At 43.4% G+C, this 17,668-nt stretch overlaps 1 protein-coding gene across 1 annotated transcript in view; it reads left to right on the forward strand.

Moving 5' to 3' along the window:
* Window positions 1-17,106, forward strand: part of Flvcr2 (FLVCR choline and putative heme transporter 2) — a 43,605-nt gene extending 26,499 nt beyond the window's left edge. The window contains exons 4-10 of the mRNA XM_090344513.1: window positions 6,147-6,214; window positions 7,857-7,960; window positions 12,008-12,118; window positions 12,809-12,914; window positions 13,041-13,152; window positions 13,667-13,722; window positions 16,956-17,106. Coding sequence (XP_090200639.1) covers window positions 6,147-6,214; window positions 7,857-7,960; window positions 12,008-12,118; window positions 12,809-12,914; window positions 13,041-13,152; window positions 13,667-13,722; window positions 16,956-17,024 — 626 coding nt within the window. The 3' untranslated portion in view covers window positions 17,025-17,106. The remainder of the gene's footprint in view (window positions 1-6,146; window positions 6,215-7,856; window positions 7,961-12,007; window positions 12,119-12,808; window positions 12,915-13,040; window positions 13,153-13,666; window positions 13,723-16,955) is intronic.
* Window positions 17,107-17,668: the final 562 nt, after the last annotated feature.

The following is a 17,668-nucleotide window of genomic DNA, read 5'->3' on the forward strand; positions in this document are numbered from 1 at the left end:
ATACCACCAGCATTGCTCTTTTTGCCTAGAATTGTTTTGGCTATTCTAGGTCTTTTCTTGTTCCATATGAATCATTGGATTATATCTTCATTTTCCATAAAGAATGTCTTTGGGATTTTGATGGGGATTGCATTGAATGTGTATATCAGTTTTGGCAGTATAGCCATTTTCACTATGTTGATTCTCCCTAGCCATGAGCATGGGATGTCTTTCCATTTCCTAGTGTCCTCTTTAATTTCTTTCATTAGGCTTTTATAATTTTCATTGAATAATTCCTTTACTTCTTTGGTTAAGTATATTCCTAAGTATTTTATTCTTTTGGGGGCTATTGCGTCCTTTTTTTTTTGTCAGTACCAGGGTTTGATCTCAGGGCCTTGTACTCTTGCTCACTCTTCACACTCAGGATCCCACACTCTTTCTTACTCAACTGCCACTCTATAACTTGAGCCACACTGCCTTGATTATTTTAGAGATGGATTTTCATGGACTTTTCTTTCTGGGCTGACCCTGATCCTCCAGATCTCAGCTTCCTAAATAGCTAGGATTGCAGAGCCACCATTGACTCTGGTCTCCAAAGCATTCTATGTTTATTATGAGATATGCCTATTCCAGAAATGCCTATATTCATGAGAACTGTGCCTAGAGTTAAATGTTTGGTTTATCAATGGTCTTTATCTTGAAGTGCCTATCTGCTGACGTTCTAGATAAGAGAAGTTATGATCCCAATTGAGAAACATTCCTTTTTCAGGCATACACCAAAGTTATATGACCTTTCATCTAGATCAGATTAGCCTTAGATTTTCAAAGCCTGTCCCCTTTTATCCCTACCCCTCTCCCAACAAAGAAGGAAAGGAAGAAAGAGTTGAAGTAGATAGTCAATAAAACTGACATAGCCGCAGTAGGAAATAATTTCCTAGCCTCTGGAAAAGTTTGAGTTTGTAGTACATAGAATTATTAACACCTTATCTCAAAAGGCTTGCAATTGTCTCAGTGAAGGAGTGAGTTAAACTAAGTTGGATATTTGTATATATTTCCTTATGGACCAGAGACCAGCAAATCTTATTTCCATGGTAGAAAATTGGATGAAGTGACAGAATTCTGTGCTAACAAAGGAAATAATTCTTACCCTAATTTTTAACCTCATCACAGATTTGAAAGAATCTTTTATTAAACCATTATTCTGTGTTAAGTGTCTCACACAAATAATCTCATTTGATCTTTCATATTTACTTGTTCATATTTTTGTTGGTTCTGGGGTTTGGTCTCAGAGCCTGGGCGCTGTTCAGGAACTCTTTTTGTTCAAGGCTAGCACTTTACCACTTTGAGCCAAAGCACTACTTCCACCTTTTTGGTGGCTAATTGGAGATAAGAATCTCACAGATTTTCCTGCCTGACCTATCATTAATCTGTGATCCTCAGATCTCAACCTCCTGAGTAGCTAGGATTATAGGCAAAAGACATCAGTGCCTGGCCTCATTTGATTTTTCAAAAGAAACTGACATAGTATGTTTCTGATTTTTTTTTCTTTTTTTGACCTTAGGAAACCAAGGCTGTGTGATTTGCCTGTAATGAAATAGCTACCAAGCAGTGGAGTTGTTTTAGACAAGTCTGACAGATCAAAGCCCAGTTTATTAACTACTGCATCATTTTATACAGAAAAGAGCCTCTTGGAAAACAAATCCGGGCCTTTTCTTTGACCTATTTGCCTGACTTTTCTTTTGGTATATCTTTAGAGAAGTATGTCCTTCCTTAAATTCAATCCTCTGGACAGAGAAGCTGATAGCTTCTGACAAGAGGGTCTAGAGTTCCAGGGTCTGGGAAATAAGACATGCCATTCATTTCTGTGACTGAGGATGATGGGGTTTTGGTCTCAAGTTTTTGTCCAAGTTTCAATGATTCTATAAAGGTGGCATTTGGTGCATAACCAAGTGGAGAGTATTTGCTTTCTTCTACAATTGTCTTTTCTCCAAATTAACAAACAAACAAAAATTAATCTGGGTGCTGGTGGCTCTTGCCTGTAATCCTAGCTACTCAGGAGGCTGAGATTTGAGGATCGTTGTTCAAAGCCAGCCTGGTCAGGAAAGTCTGTGAGACTCTTATCTCCAATAAACTACTAAGAAAAAGCCAGAAGTGGCACTGTGGTCAAGTGGTAGAGCACAAAGAGGCTTAGGGACAGTGCCCAGGTCCTGAGTTCAAGTCCCAAGATTGGTAAAAAGTAAAAAATAAAGAAAATAATATCACCACCAACAAAAAAGCCTACTTTAAGGTCAACTAGTTACTCTGAAACCCCTAAGCATACCAGCCCATCCCCCTGTTTATTGGTTTTTGTGTTGCTGTAACAAAATACATGACAGAATAGAGACAAGCTGCTTACTCAGTACTTCAAGAGGGGGGGGCAAAAAATAAAGGAGGAAAATTTACTTTAACTCATAATTTTATTGGTTTTAGCTCATGATTGGTTGTCTCTACTGCTTTTAGGCTTTCACTACCTATGGTAGTGAAGCAGAACCAACAAAAGGAAAACAAGAAAGGAGGCAAGGATCTCAATACTCTGTAAAAGAGCATATCCCACTGATCTAACTGCCTCTCCTCGGATTAATACTTGAATCTGTAACTTGTGCTCAACCAGAGTTGACTCGAAAGGAATAGTCAGTTCTGTCGATTACTGATTGTGCCATCTTCACCTATTCCATGAATATCCCTCATTGCACTAATACTGCCCATCTCCAGCAGAAAATAGCAATAGCATTTCTTTCCATTAGAATATGCTGGATGAAGAGGAAGCTTTTTAAAGCTAATTGAGAACACACACACACACAGCATGCATCATCCACGTTGGTTGCATTGGTGAGCTTATGACTTCCAACATTCTTTCTTGGGTGTGAACTGATTTCACCAAGTGGAGAGTAACTCTCGATCAGCTGGTGGAATGTCTAGTATTACATGTACAGTTCTTTCCAAGTGTTTCTTCAAGCCACAGAGCAAAGTACACTTGATAGTAATCACAGGGTTTGGAGGAAATTCAGGGTTCAAGAGTTGAGAGATAAAATAAAGGCTATCCAGTGAAGTTTGAATTTCCAACCTGATATGGTAGTACATGCCTATAATTCCAGCACTGAAATGGCAGAGGTAGGAGAATTTCTATTTCAATTCTAGCCTAGGTTACAAAACAAAAAAAATATTTTTTTTTCAAATAAATAAGAAAGGCTTTCTGTTATCAGTGTGTCCTTTACAATACTGGGGAACAAATTTAGACTTCAAAATAAACCTTTCAATTATTTGAGGTTGATATTTTGTCTTCTCTTAATCTGGTAATGTAACTTAGATAGGAGGAGCTTCAGGGGACTGGGCTTGTGATAGATTTCCCCAAAACATCACCTGCTGGTAAGTCCCTTCTTCCCCATGTTTAACAATGCAGACTTGAAGATGGAGGTAGGCATTCCATAAGTGGCTGGGAAAGGACAGAGGACTCTGTGTGTCAGGAGCAGCGATGAAAGAAAAGAGCCTTCCTTTGGCCACTTTTTCTTTGTGAATAGCTCATTCTAATCTGTCATCAGTGGTGTAACAACTGCATATTTGAAAGGTTCCTCTTCTAGAGAATGTCTTCAAACAAGATATTCCTCTGTATTCTCCTCCTCATCTTCAGCTGTGTTACTGAATCATTAATTGTCAGGCTCTGACCTGAGGGTCTTTCCCTCTGCTGGCCTCCTAAGCGTATCCTGAGGTTCTTTCTCTTGGGGCCCTCCAGTACTTTATCACTGATCCATTTGCACGTGTCTTTGGAGGAATTTCGGTTCCTCCTCTATGATTCTGGCTTTAGAATATGTTTTCAATCCTATTAGACATTCCTTGGGGCTTTGCTGGCCTTTTAAAACAAATGTTTTCACTGGGTACAGGTGGCTCATGCCTCTAATCCTAGCTACTCAAGAAGCTGAGGTCTGACGATCACTGTTCTAAGCCATCCTATGTAGAAAAGTCCATGAGAATCGCAGGGGCAGTGTGAGACTGAGTTCAAGCTTCCCTTGGTCTCTCTCAGCATCCCAAAAGCACTGGTTGGTATACTTCCTGCTCCTCCTAAATACTGTCCTTCAGACTCCTATGGATTCTGTTCAGTTTGTTCATCCCTGCTAGAGCCCCACACTGAGCAGAGTTGTTCTGCCTGAAGCTCAGGCTCTACCTGAAACATATCTGACAGGGTTGGGCTAGACCAGTGGCCAAGGAAGGAGCCAGAAAGACAAGAAAGGGCAGGAGGCTGTTCTCTGCCTTCTCTTACCACATTCCAGGCTACTTACCTCCTTTCTCAGGAGTGTCTGAACTCAGGAATGGAATTCTAAGTGCCCTGATGTATACATGCTAAGATGTTGAGAGTCTCAGAGTAGGTCACCAACTAAATGCTGTATAGGGTAATATATTTTGAATGACAGACTATATGTCCCATGCTACCCCACAAGTTTATTGGGCCATTGTGACCCTGAGCTGTTCAGAAGGCTGCCTTGAGCCCAATCCTCTTGCATCTGTGGGATGTCTGCTCAGAGAGGCTGGGATGGAAAGAACTGGCCAAACATGGGAAGATAATTGTCTTGAGATGCAACTTTGCAAAGATATATAAAGCAGAATAATTAAGATCAAGCATTCCAGATTCATTTGGGATTGGGTTCAAATCTAGCTCCACCACTCAATGTTTAAGTGCTGTGGGAATGGGAAGGAAACATTCTTATCCATTTAAGAATTCTTATCTGTATAAGAATGGACCTTCATTTCACTTTGTATTTTGTTTTTCAGAAAGCCTGTTATAGAGACATGACAACTACATGCAGACAACACTGTTTATGATAAAAATGACTTCTTGTGATACAAATAGACAGAATGTCCCAGTCTTTTTCTGGTAGGAGGCCATTGTCTGTGCTTTCCTGAGTACAAAGGTTCTTTTTACTGGCCTTCCCCTCCAGGGGACCTTGGCAGTTAGGCCTAGGAAGTTGTTACAAGCTGGTAGTAGCTGGTGAGTCATTGAATCAAGATGGTTGCTGTACTCACCCTTCCTTATACCTTAGCAAAATGTTGGTGGCTTTGACTGGAGAGGACTCCTGTGGTGGCTGTGTGCACAAGCTATGTGTGTACCAGTCTACATGAATATCAAGTGTGCCCAGGGTAGTGCTGTGTGCCTCAGTATTTGGTTAGAGCTAAATGATTCCTGGTAGACATTCTGGAGTAACTGTGCTTGATTTTAATTGTGTGCATATTTCTCACCTCTAGAATGGGAATGCTATACCATTTACCTTCCAGGTAATTATAGCCACTGTAATGGGTGTAGAACAGTGTCTAGTACATAAGCGAGTCCCTCTGCTGCTTCCATCATCATCATCATCATCATCATCATCATCATCATCATCATCATCATCATCATCATCGATAGGCCAGGAGGTCCTTTCTTTCTTGAGTTAATTTTAGTACTATCATAGCTACCTATACCTCACTATGTTTCTTTGGACAAATCACTATAGTTCTTAGTCCCTTAAGAAACAGTTCTTACAGCAAATCGTAGTCGCTCCATTTATTTGTTGATGAAGCAGACACCAACCTCATGCTCTTTACAGTCTCATCTAATCCCTCATAGTAGATCTTGTGTGACATTGAATCAGAGAAGCAGTTGAAGGAGTGGTCCAGGAGGAGAGAAATGACTTGCAGAGGGAATGGCATGAGGAGTCAGAGATCTGGAGCCGTAGAGAGGAAAAAGGGTCATTAAGAGGAAATGGAGGTTGATCAGTTGTCCTTATTGATCCCACAATCTGGTCAGAGCTGAAGAGAGGGATGTAGATAATTCTGACCTGGAAGTAATATTCTACAGAGCCTATGTTTCCAGGTTAGGTTAAAGGAATCAGAGAGCAAAGGTGTGTGGCTAAGAAAAGGTTGATGTGGTTACTTCTCATTTGTTTCGAAGGACTTCTATGGGAAGATCTGCAGCGCTGTTTCAGAGCTCCCTGAAATTCTCTTCTCTTGAAACAGCACTCTGAGTGACAGTGAAGATGAGACTGTTGACAGCACTCTGAGTAACAGCGAAGATGTTGACTGTTGCCTGGTGGAGGGGGGTGGAATTAGCAATGGCACCAGGATGAGGCTGACTGTAATGTTGTTTCTTCCTCCTTCAGGTCTGAATGCGGGTGCTTTTTATGCCTTGTCCACTTTGCTGAATCAAATGGTGATCATGCACTACCCGGTAAGAGAGTTCCCTAAGCATGATGGGCCTGGAGATAATAGGGTTTTCCAAGTCTGTCTCCGCAGAGGCTGGGCTGGGAGTCCATCTTGGGTCCCGACCTCCCCAGGTTGTAGGTGATATGCTGATTGAGTGTGGAGGGAGGTGGTCCTGGGTTACTACCCTGGTTCTGCTGGTCCTAAGTGGAATGGTGACACTGACAAGCTAGCAGGCATCTCTGCTATCTCTCTTCTGCAAAAGAAGCATGATAACTTCTTGTAAGATAAGCTTGAGGGCTGGGCACTGTGGCTCCTGCCTGTAATCCTAGCTACTCAGGAGGCTGAGACCTGAGGATCACAATTCAAAGTCAGTCTGAGCATTAAAGTCCATGAGACTCTTAGCTTCAATTAACCACTAGAAAACAGGAAGTGGCACTTTGGCTCAAGGGGTAAGGCACTACCCTTGAGCTGAAGAGTTCAGGGATAATGCCCAGCCCCAGAGTTCAAGCCCCACAACTTAAAAAAAAACAAAAAAAGATTAGACTGAGGATTAGGGAATTTCATTAATTATATATATAATATAATAAGATATATAATATACTATATGTTATATAGTATATGATAAAATAATATATATATCATGTATAAATATATATAGTATATAATATAAGGCATCATCTATATTTATGTTATTTTTATTTTATATGGGCAAGATTTAGTTTTGAACTCATAGGTTCAACTGAAAACATTTAAAAAATGTTTGCAGAAGAAGAAGCTGGACATTGAGAAGGCAAAATGTTATGTCCTAAGTCATGTGATACGTCTTGGCCCTTTTCTGCAATGTCTAGGGTCTCATATTGGTGGAGGCAGAAGCCCACTAAAGCTAGGTAATCCAGTCTTTGTGTTTGACAGGTCTGAATTCACATCCTAGGTCTGTATTTAATACATGCCTTCTGACCTGGGACAAGCAGGTGAATGTCACTGTGCCTCAGTTTCCTCATTGTAAATTAGAGATAGAGTGGCTCCATCTTATGATGAGCAATGATGAGGTTACACGAGGAAAGATTGTAAACTCTCAGGCATGGGCCTTACCTCATAAATGGGCCTTCCTTCTTATTATGCTCCCACTCCTTTTTGCATTAATGATTGCAATTGGTTTCCTCATCTGCAAAACAGAAACAATGATAAGACACAGGAATGGCTATAATGATTAATTAAAAAAAAAAAGAAATCAGAGCCAGGCGCCAGTGGCTCACACTCATAACCCTAGCTACTTAGGAGACTGAGATCTGAGGATCACAGTTTGAAACCATCTAGGACAGGAAAGTTAGTGAGACTTTTATCTCCAATTAACCACAAAAATTCAGAAGTACAACTGTGGCTCTAGTGGTAGAATGCTAGTCTTGAACACAAAAGCTATCTGCCCAGGCCCTAGTTGAAGTCCTAGGACCTGACAACAATTTTATTTTTAAATCTGTGTGAAAGTGGTTCCTAAGTACAGAACTGGGTTCATCATGTCACCCAGTGTCTACTCAGGGTTACATTGTTGGCAAAGTAACCTGCTGTTCTAAGATTTTTTTTCCCAGGCCTTCCCTCTTCTTATAGCCTTCTCATCCCAATACTTCCTAAATGTGGCTGAAATGGGATGATCCTTGTGGTTTCTCCAGGGGGAAGAGGTGAATGCTGGAAGAATTGGCCTGACCATCGTCATCGCAGGAATGCTTGGGGCTATGATCTCAGGTCTCTGGCTGGATAAGTCTAAAACCTACAGGTAAGTGACTCTTGTTCTTTGGCTCAGAAGTAGGGACCCACTGTTTGAAATGATGTATTCATTAGCAGTACAGCTCAAAAGCTTTGGGTGTAGCAGCTGGAGGTCTGAGAAGCCAAGCAGGCAGTTCAAATTTAGCTTTTCGCGGCCTCGATTTCATCATTTATAAAAAGATGGACGAAATACTCATCCTGTGGGATCTCAGGAATATTGGCCATTGTAGACATGAAGACTAACTCAGTCCTCTTCCCCATTCCTATCCAACAAGGAACCTCATATCAGGAGCAGAGGAGAGAAATTGGAAAATGAGTGTGACTTCTGAGTGGGCACAGTGGAGAGGGAGGAGGGCCAAGGGAGAGGGTGAGTGCAGATGAATGAATACAGTTGAAGTTGTTTATTTGCAGGTACGAAAATAGAACAATAAAACTTGTTGAAATGGTTATAAGTAGGATAAGGATAAGGGAGAATGACAGAAAAGGTGAGGTTGACCAGGTTGCACTGGGTACATATGTGGAAATGTCACCCAAAAGTCCCCTTGTAAAACTGATGTATGCTAATAAAAGGGAAATGATGGATGTGAAACAAATCTCAGCTGTTGGAAAGTTTGTGGATGGCTCCAAGAGTAAGATAGTGCAGTGATTTCACCTTCCTGTTTCTATGCCTCCCTGAGTTCCAGTGATATCAACCTGTGCTGTATGTATGCAACGCGAATTATCTGGTACTTGTTTCTATCTTGTTGGTAAATATCATTGTGATATTGGTAAATATACTTGTGACCTTGAATGCCCAGTGCATGTCTAAGAACCCCAGAACTCATTAAAAAGTTTCCTTGTAATCCCAGCTACTTGGGAGGGAGTAAGGTAGAAGTCTGAGGCCTATCTGAGCTACAGATGTGAGACCCTCATCTCAACCAACAATCTGACTGTGATTGATGCTCCATGCCTGTAATTCCAGCTATAGAGAGACATAGATTAGGATTGTGGTCTGATTCTGGCTTCAGGCAAAAGCATGAGGCCCTATCCAGAAAACCAAAGGAAAAAAGGGGCAGTGGATATGGCTCAAGTGGTAGCATGCCAGGCGAGCTCTGTATCAGTAAATACAGCCTGTCCTTCCCTTCTTGTGACTTTCTGGTGCTTCCCAGTTACCAGGATTATCTGCAATTAGCTGCATTCTGGGATGCTTTGTTAAGGCCTCCAAAGTTCCTAGTGTCTGGGGGTGACAGACAGTAACAGACTTGTTTCCAGCTAGCCACACAGACCTGCTTCTATGAGGCTCTGGTCACCCCAGGTCGTGCTCTGGCCATGGTTGTCCTTGTCCAAGGCCAGCTGAGCTCCCTTTTAGGGATGTGGCTCCCTGGTGGAGCTTGGCAGCCATCTCGTCTCTGTCATCTGCTAGTTGCTTGCTTTGGCCAGAGACAAGAGCAGTGAGGCCTGACCACCCCCAGATTAGTGGACAGCAATGCCCCTTCTTCTGGGCTTGCTCTGCAGCAGGAGAAGGGAGGGATTGGAATGTTGGCTGGGCTGGAATGTGGGCAGCCGGATGACTCAGGTGAAATTACTAACAGAGCGAAAGGCTTGGAAGGACACTTGCTCAGACCACTTCAGAACTTAGACATCAGTAGCTCTAAGTGTGCTCGATGTCCAATCCTGTGGTCAGCTGCTTTTTCCCCAGGGCTCCTACTTGTGTGTCCATTTTGGCGTGGGGGGCTGAAAATTGTTAGTGAGGTCCATTTATCGTAACAGGAGCTAGAAAGTGTTTCTAAACTGGTAAGTGGTTTAAAGTTAAGTAAATGTGGCAGAAACACATCCAGCATCTGGTGAGCTTGTAGAATCACTGAGACATTTGTGTTCTTGAAGTGGCTTTCTGCAGGGTGGTGGGAGGGGAGAAGGGAGCACCTCATCTCAGTAGCTGCTTTGAAGTACCAGGTTGAAGGAACACAGAGGTCAGGGCTCTGTCCTTGACCTCATCTGAAAATATAATCACAGTAGATTATTTCTTATGTGGGTAGCAGGAGTCAGTGCTGGGGCTTCCAGCCTGGCTGTGAGTTCAAATTCCAGCTCTGCCAGCTCTGAGTATACTCAGCCAGTGACTGAACAAATCACTAACTTCAGTTTCCTTACTGGTAAAATTAAGGTTGGTCATATTTCTTATGTATATGCATATATATGACAATATATTTATATACACACACATATATATGTAAGAGTTGAATTGAAATCATAAACACATGTAAAGTGCTTAACAGAATTTGAGACCCAGTATATGTAGATATGAGTGGATTGAAACAGTGTGTATGTGCTGGTGTCCCACTGTGCTTGTGGCTTCAGGGGTGGCAAGAGGGGCTGCTGCTGTTATCATCCATGTCTCGATGGTCTTGGCAGGAGGGTAGAGAGGTGTGCAGAGCCTGAGCCAGGCAAGAGGTGAGGCAAGACCTTGTCTATAGGATGCAGTGCCTTCTGGGAGGGAGGCCGGGAGAAGTCTGTGGGGGTTCCACAGAGGCGAGCCTGACACTGAACTCAGGATTTGTGATGGAACTTAGCAAAGTTGGCAAGAAGTGAGTGGAGGTTTTGCTTTGGCTTTGAAATCATGCCCTTAGTTCTGAGATCGAGAATTTTTCCCCCGAGCTCTACTGGTGGAAGCAGCATAGTTTAGATTGAATAGGAAAAGCTGTGCTATGCTGTACAAGTGGCAACGGGAAAGACTTTTCAAGTAAAGAACACCTGAAACTCAGATATATGCCTAGTGTTTTTGTGGGGTCTCTGGGCAAAGCTGACAGGTAGAATTGGATGATGTGTGCAACAGTTCCCAACTCTGCTGACATGTGTTCAGGCTAAGGTTTCTCCTCACTTTTTCCATTCTCTCTCTCTCTCTCTCTTTTTTTTTTGGTGGGAGATAAGAGAAGGAAAAGTGTTGAGCTGCTTTTGCCTGTGGGTAAGACATGACAGCTTATGGATTCTTTGGGAAGATCGCATATTCTAGTGTAATTGCTTCTGTGTGTGTGTGTGTGTGATAGAGCTTGAACTCAGGGCCTGGGTGCTACCCCTGAGGCTGGTGCTCTACTACTTTGAGCAACAGTACCACTTCCAGTTCTCTGGTAATTAAAGATAAGAGACTCACAAGCTGGGCTCGGTGGCTCACACCTGTAATACTAGCTACTCAGGAGGCTGGGATCTGAGGATTGCGGTTCGAAGGCAGCCCGAGTACTAAAGAATGTGAGACTCTTATCTTCAAGTAATCATTAGAAAATGGGAAGTGGGGCTATGGCTCAGATGTAGGGTGGTAGCCTTGCGCTGAAGAGTTCAGTGACAGTGCCCAGGCCCAGAGTTCAAGTCCCATGATCCACACACACACAAAAGAGAGACTCACAGGCTCTCACAGCCCCACTTGGCTTTGAGTTGTGTTCCTCAGATCTCAGCCTCCTGAGTAGTTAGGACTACAGACGTGAGCCACTAGCGCCCAGTTTGGAATTGCTTATTTGCTAGTCTTTTTATAACACTGATCAAGATGTAATTCAATAATTACCTATTACCAACCAAGTGTGGTGGCATACACCTGGAAACCTAGCTTCTTGAGAGGTATGATAAGAGGATAACTGTGAAACGAGCCTAGACAAAATGTTAGTGGGACTCTATCACAAAAGTAAACTGTGTGTGTTGTGCATGAATGTGATGCCAGCTATTCAAGAGCCAGATGTAGGAAGATCATGGTCAGGGCTACTCAAGCAAAAGTACAAGATCCTGTCTTCAAAGAAAGTCAAACTAAAAGCAAAAGCCCTGACAGCATGACTTAAGAGGTAGAGTACTTGCTCAAGCATGAGGCTTTACAGTACTGGCTTTCTCCAGTACTGCCAAATAATAATAACTACAATTATTATTTGTTGATGTAAATAAAATTGTTGGTAAAAAAATTAACTTTATATTCATGATATCCCAGCACAGAGCCCAGAACTTAATATACAAGTGCCCAATAGACACTTAGGGAATAAATGGATGGATGGATGGATGAATGAATGAATGATCCTGTTATATAACTTCTTTGTCATACTTGTAGGGAGACAACCTTGGTGGTCTATATCATGACTCTGATAGGCATGGTAGTATATACATTCACCTTGAACCTGGGACACCTGTGGGTCGTGTTCATCACTGCTGGTACAATGGGGTAAGTTTAATTGAAACTGTTTAGTTGAACACTATTGCATGGTTCCCAACACTTCCAGTATGCTAGAATGCCATATCAACCCCTGCTGCTGCCATTTCACTTACCTTGGACATATGGAAAGGGTGCACAAAAATCTTGGTACTACTTTCAGTATGTCTGTGCTGGGGTGGAGTGAAATATGTTCTATACCCTTCAAAACCTCTGGGATGCTAGGAAATGTCTGAAATCCCTTAGCTTTGCCTGTGTGTGTGTGTGTGTGTGTGTGTGTGTGTGTGTGTGTGTGTGTGTGTGCATGTGTGCGTGTGTGTGTGTGTGTGTGTGTAAATACAGGAGTGATACCTCAGACACTTGGCCCTTTCAGATGGCTAATTTCTGGAGGGACATGCCGAGGATGAACTATGGAGATGCTGCCCAATATCCAGAGTCTTTCCACTTCCAACACAGTGAAACACACCAGGCATTCTTGTCCCTTCTGTAAATGCTGCCATTGCTGGCTGCATAGACATGTACCCTATAGCATAAGTCATACTGGTCTACAGGATCCCCTTTCCTTGGTATGGCCATTTGGGAATAGCCAGATTGTTCATGGGCCTGACATGTCTTACTGGGAAAGGGAGTGTAGAAGAGGAGGTGGGTTCCATTCTTGTTCTGCAAGCCCTCTGTCACCATGTTCTCTGATCTGGACTTCAGCTTCTTCATGACTGGCTATCTCCCTCTGGGATTTGAGTTTGCAGTGGAGCTCACGTACCCAGAATCCGAGGGAATGTCATCTGGCCTCCTCAACATGTCTGCACAGGTAAAGAGGCCTGGTTTCCTCTTTGTTTTCTGCCCAGCTGGACTGGTATTGCCATGTGGCAGCTCAGTTTTCCCCAGGAGCTCTCGGACTGGACTCTACTTTCTAATCTCTCTTATGCTTTGCCAGGTATTTGGGATCATCTTCACCAGCGCTCAGGGCCAGATTATTAAGGACTATAGCACCTTGCCTGGGAACATCTTCCTCTGTGTGTTCCTTGGCCTTGGGTCAGCCCTCACTGGTGAGTGGGGACTGAGAGTCAGATGAGACTCAGTCTTTTGGTCATTTGGGACTCTGATGTACAGAAGGGAAATATACCAGGAGAGGAACAGATAGGGACAATTGTTAGGAATTGGGCTTAGGAGGAAGTGGCAGGATTATGTGGGATGCACAGAGGCCTTAGGGTCAGACAGCCCATTCATATTTGAAGACACAGACTGACACTGGCCTCTGTGGCTGTTGACACCGAGTATGTGGAACAACCTCTGGGAGCCCCAGTTTTCTCATCTGTACAATTAGAATTGCTGGTGATGGCTAGAGCAAGGTGTGTAAATCTCTAGCCATGCTTAAGGGAGGGCCAGTGTCATTATTGGGTTCCGCCTCTCAGGGACAGCAGTGATGCTTGGACTTCAGAGGGTTGACTCCTTTGAACATCTGATGTAGGTCTGGGATATGTAGGTCTGGGAGATTGAGGAGCCCCTTTTGAGCGTGAACTTGACCATTGATTTGCTTGCTAACTCCTCTTTGTCATTCAGCTTTCATTAGGGCAGATCTCCGGAGGCAGAAGGCAAACAAAGATGTTCCTGAGATTGTGAGTATGAGGAGCCTCCTGGGGATAAGATCTGGGTCCCAAGCCTGTGATGAGAATGTGGTAACATAGGAGGGATCATGGAGGGCTCCCAGAGGGACTGAATGCATGATGGCGCTGAGGCCAGTTCACCCTGTAAACATGCATTTACTGGATTTCCTCAGTGGCTGTTGGTTCTGCCATTGCTTTTCTGCTTGTCTTTTCTGAGCTCTTTCTCCCAATTGCTACTCTTCTGGCTCCCCTACTCTAGTCCCCAGAATACACTGTGGTCATCCACTACTTGTGACACTAAATGTTTTTGGAGTTTTAGGACTAAGGTGTTAGAAGCTGACTCTTGGACAAGTTCTGTCTATGGCATTTCTTAGAGAAATGGATTGTGGTTATATATGTTTTTTGAAGTTTTAGATCTGTTGTTAACTCTTCTCAAGGAATGTACTGTCAGTTCAACCAGTGTGCCTTGCTACAGCAATGTAGAGGAATGCCAGGACTGAGTAGTTCTCATTTTGATAGCCTTGGCCAAATTATCAAAGGCAAAACTGGTTTCCTGCAAGAGGTCTTTTTTTTTTGTACTTAAAGATAATGTGTTGGCAAATAGATGAGAATCTCCAGGTCTTCAAAATTTTCCTGCAGATGTCATGTGCTAGACCTGACAGAGGAGGAGCCTAGGGGGAAGAACTTCATTGGGAGATAGAGGGAAAAACCTTAAAGCAGAAATAATGCTCTGAAGACCTGTATGAGGATGAAGAGCCACTGGGAACAGAGGCTTGTGCCTGTGTTATGTATAAAGACATGTACTGATTGGATGTACATAAAAAGCCTATGAACCAGGTATCTGTAATAAAGCAGGACAGATTAATGGGGGGGCAGGTAAAAGGTTTTAGTTTGGAATGTAGCATATGTGTCTAGTGACATGAGATTTTTGCCTTGTAGTTGGCAGATAAAGGCAAACAAGAAAACAGAAATCTCCTATCATTCTACCCTATCAATTTGTACCTGTAGCTTATGTATGCTTCATTTTCTACTCCTCATGTTTGTTTTTTTATATATTTTTATTGTAATTAATAGAAGGGTTACATGACATTTGCCAGATAAATGGTGCATTAATTCCCACACATTGATACCCTTTCACATGTCATGGTCCCCATTTCCCTTCCCCCCCTTCCCCACCCCTCATTTTGTTTTCCCCCCGTTCCCTATCCAATTTCAGATATCCTCATGTTTGTTTAAGATGGCTTGATAAACCTTGCAAACAGTTACAGTCTACTACAGCCTTATATCTGCAAACATACATATTTCTATGTTGTTTACCCTTCCAGGTCTTCTAATATCTCATGAGTCTTGTTTGTCATTCATAGTTGTTGGCTTTGCTTGAATCTGGCATGTTAGAAACTGCACTGAGTAGCAATGGGATCCTTAAGTTTCAGCCATGGTACTCAGTTGTCTCGTGTCCTTGGATAATTCATTCTGTGTTTCTGGATTCTGACAGAGTGAATGACAACTTGGTATTAAGGGGATGCCAGCAGGGAAGCGTCCATTGCCATAGAATATCTCTCCTCTGAAGCTGGTCATTATGTGTACCCCATGCTACTCAGTGAAATTCAAAGACCTGCAGACAAAAAATGTTGTCAGAACCAGGCAAAGACAGGCAGCAGATTTCTGTCTGTCTGTCTGCCTGTCTGCCTGTCTGCCTGTCTGCCTGCCTGCCTGCCTGCCTGCCTGCCTGCCTGCCTGCCTACCTGCCTACCTACTTACCTACCTACCTATCTACAGAGCCAGGCCCTCTTCCTTAGCTATTTTGCTCAAAGTTGGTGCTGTACCACTTGAGCCACATCTCCACATCTGAATTTTTCCTCGTTATTCAGCTATAAAGGTTTCATGGACTTTTCCTGCTCTGGCTGGCTTCAAACCATGATTCTCAGATCTTAGTCTCCTGGGTAGCTAGGATTAGAGGTGTGAGTTTCCAGCACCCAGATCAAATCTCCTCATAAGAATGAGATATGTAGTTTCGACAAAAAGGGAGATAAGGCTAATGACTGTCCTTGACTATGAAAATCTTGTTTACAGTTTTCCATTTTTCTTCAAGCACAAAGATAGTAAGTATGTTTTAGTCCCTCCCAGCCTGCTTCTGGTGGTGATCTCAAGGCAATGGCTTTGGAGGAGGCAGGCGCACGTACATTTGTGTATACTGTATGTGTGGGAGACAGGAGAGCCGCTGTGGGCATCAGTTGTCTGACTATGGCTCCCCATAGCTGAGGCTACTCTGCTGCTGAAAGGTTAGCAAGATTGAGAAAGGGAAAGGAGCATATGTAGAGTTGTTGCCCATGCCATGGAATGACCAAAACACCCTCCATCTGTTCAGGTGGCACGAACCTTAGGTTGGCTCTACATCCGTTCCTCTAGGCCTTGACTCATGTAGATGGGGAAGCACTGTGCCTGGGCCCAAGATCTTCTTGCTAATTAGAAGAGCCAAGGCTGGCCTTGAAGTTTTGATCCTCCTGGCTCAGCCTCCCCAATGCTGGGATGACTGAGTCAAACAAAAAATGTTAAAACAGCAGCCATATTCTTGAACTGATAGTATTTTACCTGGGACCTAGGAGAAAGTTCTAGGTCATATTTAATTTCAAACCCACATAATAAGGATGGCCTAAAATACTGTTTCCTGTGAATGAATCCTGTGCCATGATCTCTTTGGTAAGGCCAAGGGAAAACTGCCTCTCAGTCTTTTTTTTTTTTTCTCCCTATGCGGGAAGTACAGCTGTGTAGCCATTGAGCTTGTATAGACAGTTACATGTGATGCCTTTAAAACATTGTCTTTGTGGTCTTCTTTTCCTGAACATTATGATGATATTTCTTATTCTACGAACTGCCTCTGAATGGAAGCCATAGGCCTGGTACCTTGGGAAGCTAGTTGGTTGTGTGTGGTGGAGTTTCTGGCTGTGGGGATGAGGAAGCAGGATGGGACTTGCTTGTTTTAATCCCAACAGTGAGCCTGGGGCAGTGTACGTGGGGTGAGTGGGAAGGTTTGGGTGACCCTAACATCATAGGAAGCTGGACTTCATCCTTGCTGAAATCTATGAGGTGATGTACCTAAATAAGCATACTCTAGGCAAGACTTGTTGTTTGACTTCCTGCTCCTTTCAGTTCAGGGACAGAGTGGACACTGGCTGTCATGCTCCCACTGGTTAGATTCATAGCCAGGCAGGCCTTACAGGCTGTCCATTTGCTTTGTCTTGCAGAAAGGCCAGGAGGAGGAGGAAAGCAACACCAGCAAGGTGCCCACTGTCGTGACAGAGGATCGTTTCTGACAGGGAGATGGCAGCAACTCAGGGAGCCACGATCACCTACTTGGTCATCTCTCTCAGCTCACTGCCAGCAGAAAGGCCTTCACTGGAGCAGCTTTTGGAGGAACCTGGCTGCAGTATTTGTGGCTTGCATGCCTCCTGGAACCCACTCAAGTGCTTGGATGCTTAGCGGAGGAAAGTCAGACTTTTCATCAAATGCAAATTGGATTACTACCCTCTCTTCTGTTAGATCATGGGTGCTGGTTTGGGGAGAGGCTGGTAGAGGGTGCTGGAGTCTAATGTTGCTTGATCCTTTACCTTCCTCCAGCCCCTTCCCCTCTCCTGGAGAATACTTGGAAAATTATCACAAGAAGAAAGCTTACTCAGGATATTCATTTTTTTCTATTATCTCAAGACCTTCCCATGAAGCTCAGTTCTTATGAAGAAGGGGCCAGCTGCTCTGCCCGGGGCAGAGTCATTCCTCAGCCTGGGTGATCATCGGACAAACTACTCAAGTGCACAGAGAGAGGGTGGAGTAGGAACATCTTACAGTGAAACAACCCTATCAGAGCAATTCCCTCATCACTCTGAGCCCCCAGTCTCCTGGCCTGATGTTGGAATCTGCCTCCAGACTCTCTTTCCTAACCGCTGATCAAACATCAATAAAC

Source organism: Megascapheus bottae, chromosome 14, assembly GCF_031878675.1.
Source record: "Megascapheus bottae isolate mThoBot1 chromosome 14, mThoBot2.hap1, whole genome shotgun sequence".
Taxonomy (NCBI): domain Eukaryota; kingdom Metazoa; phylum Chordata; class Mammalia; order Rodentia; family Geomyidae; genus Megascapheus; species Megascapheus bottae.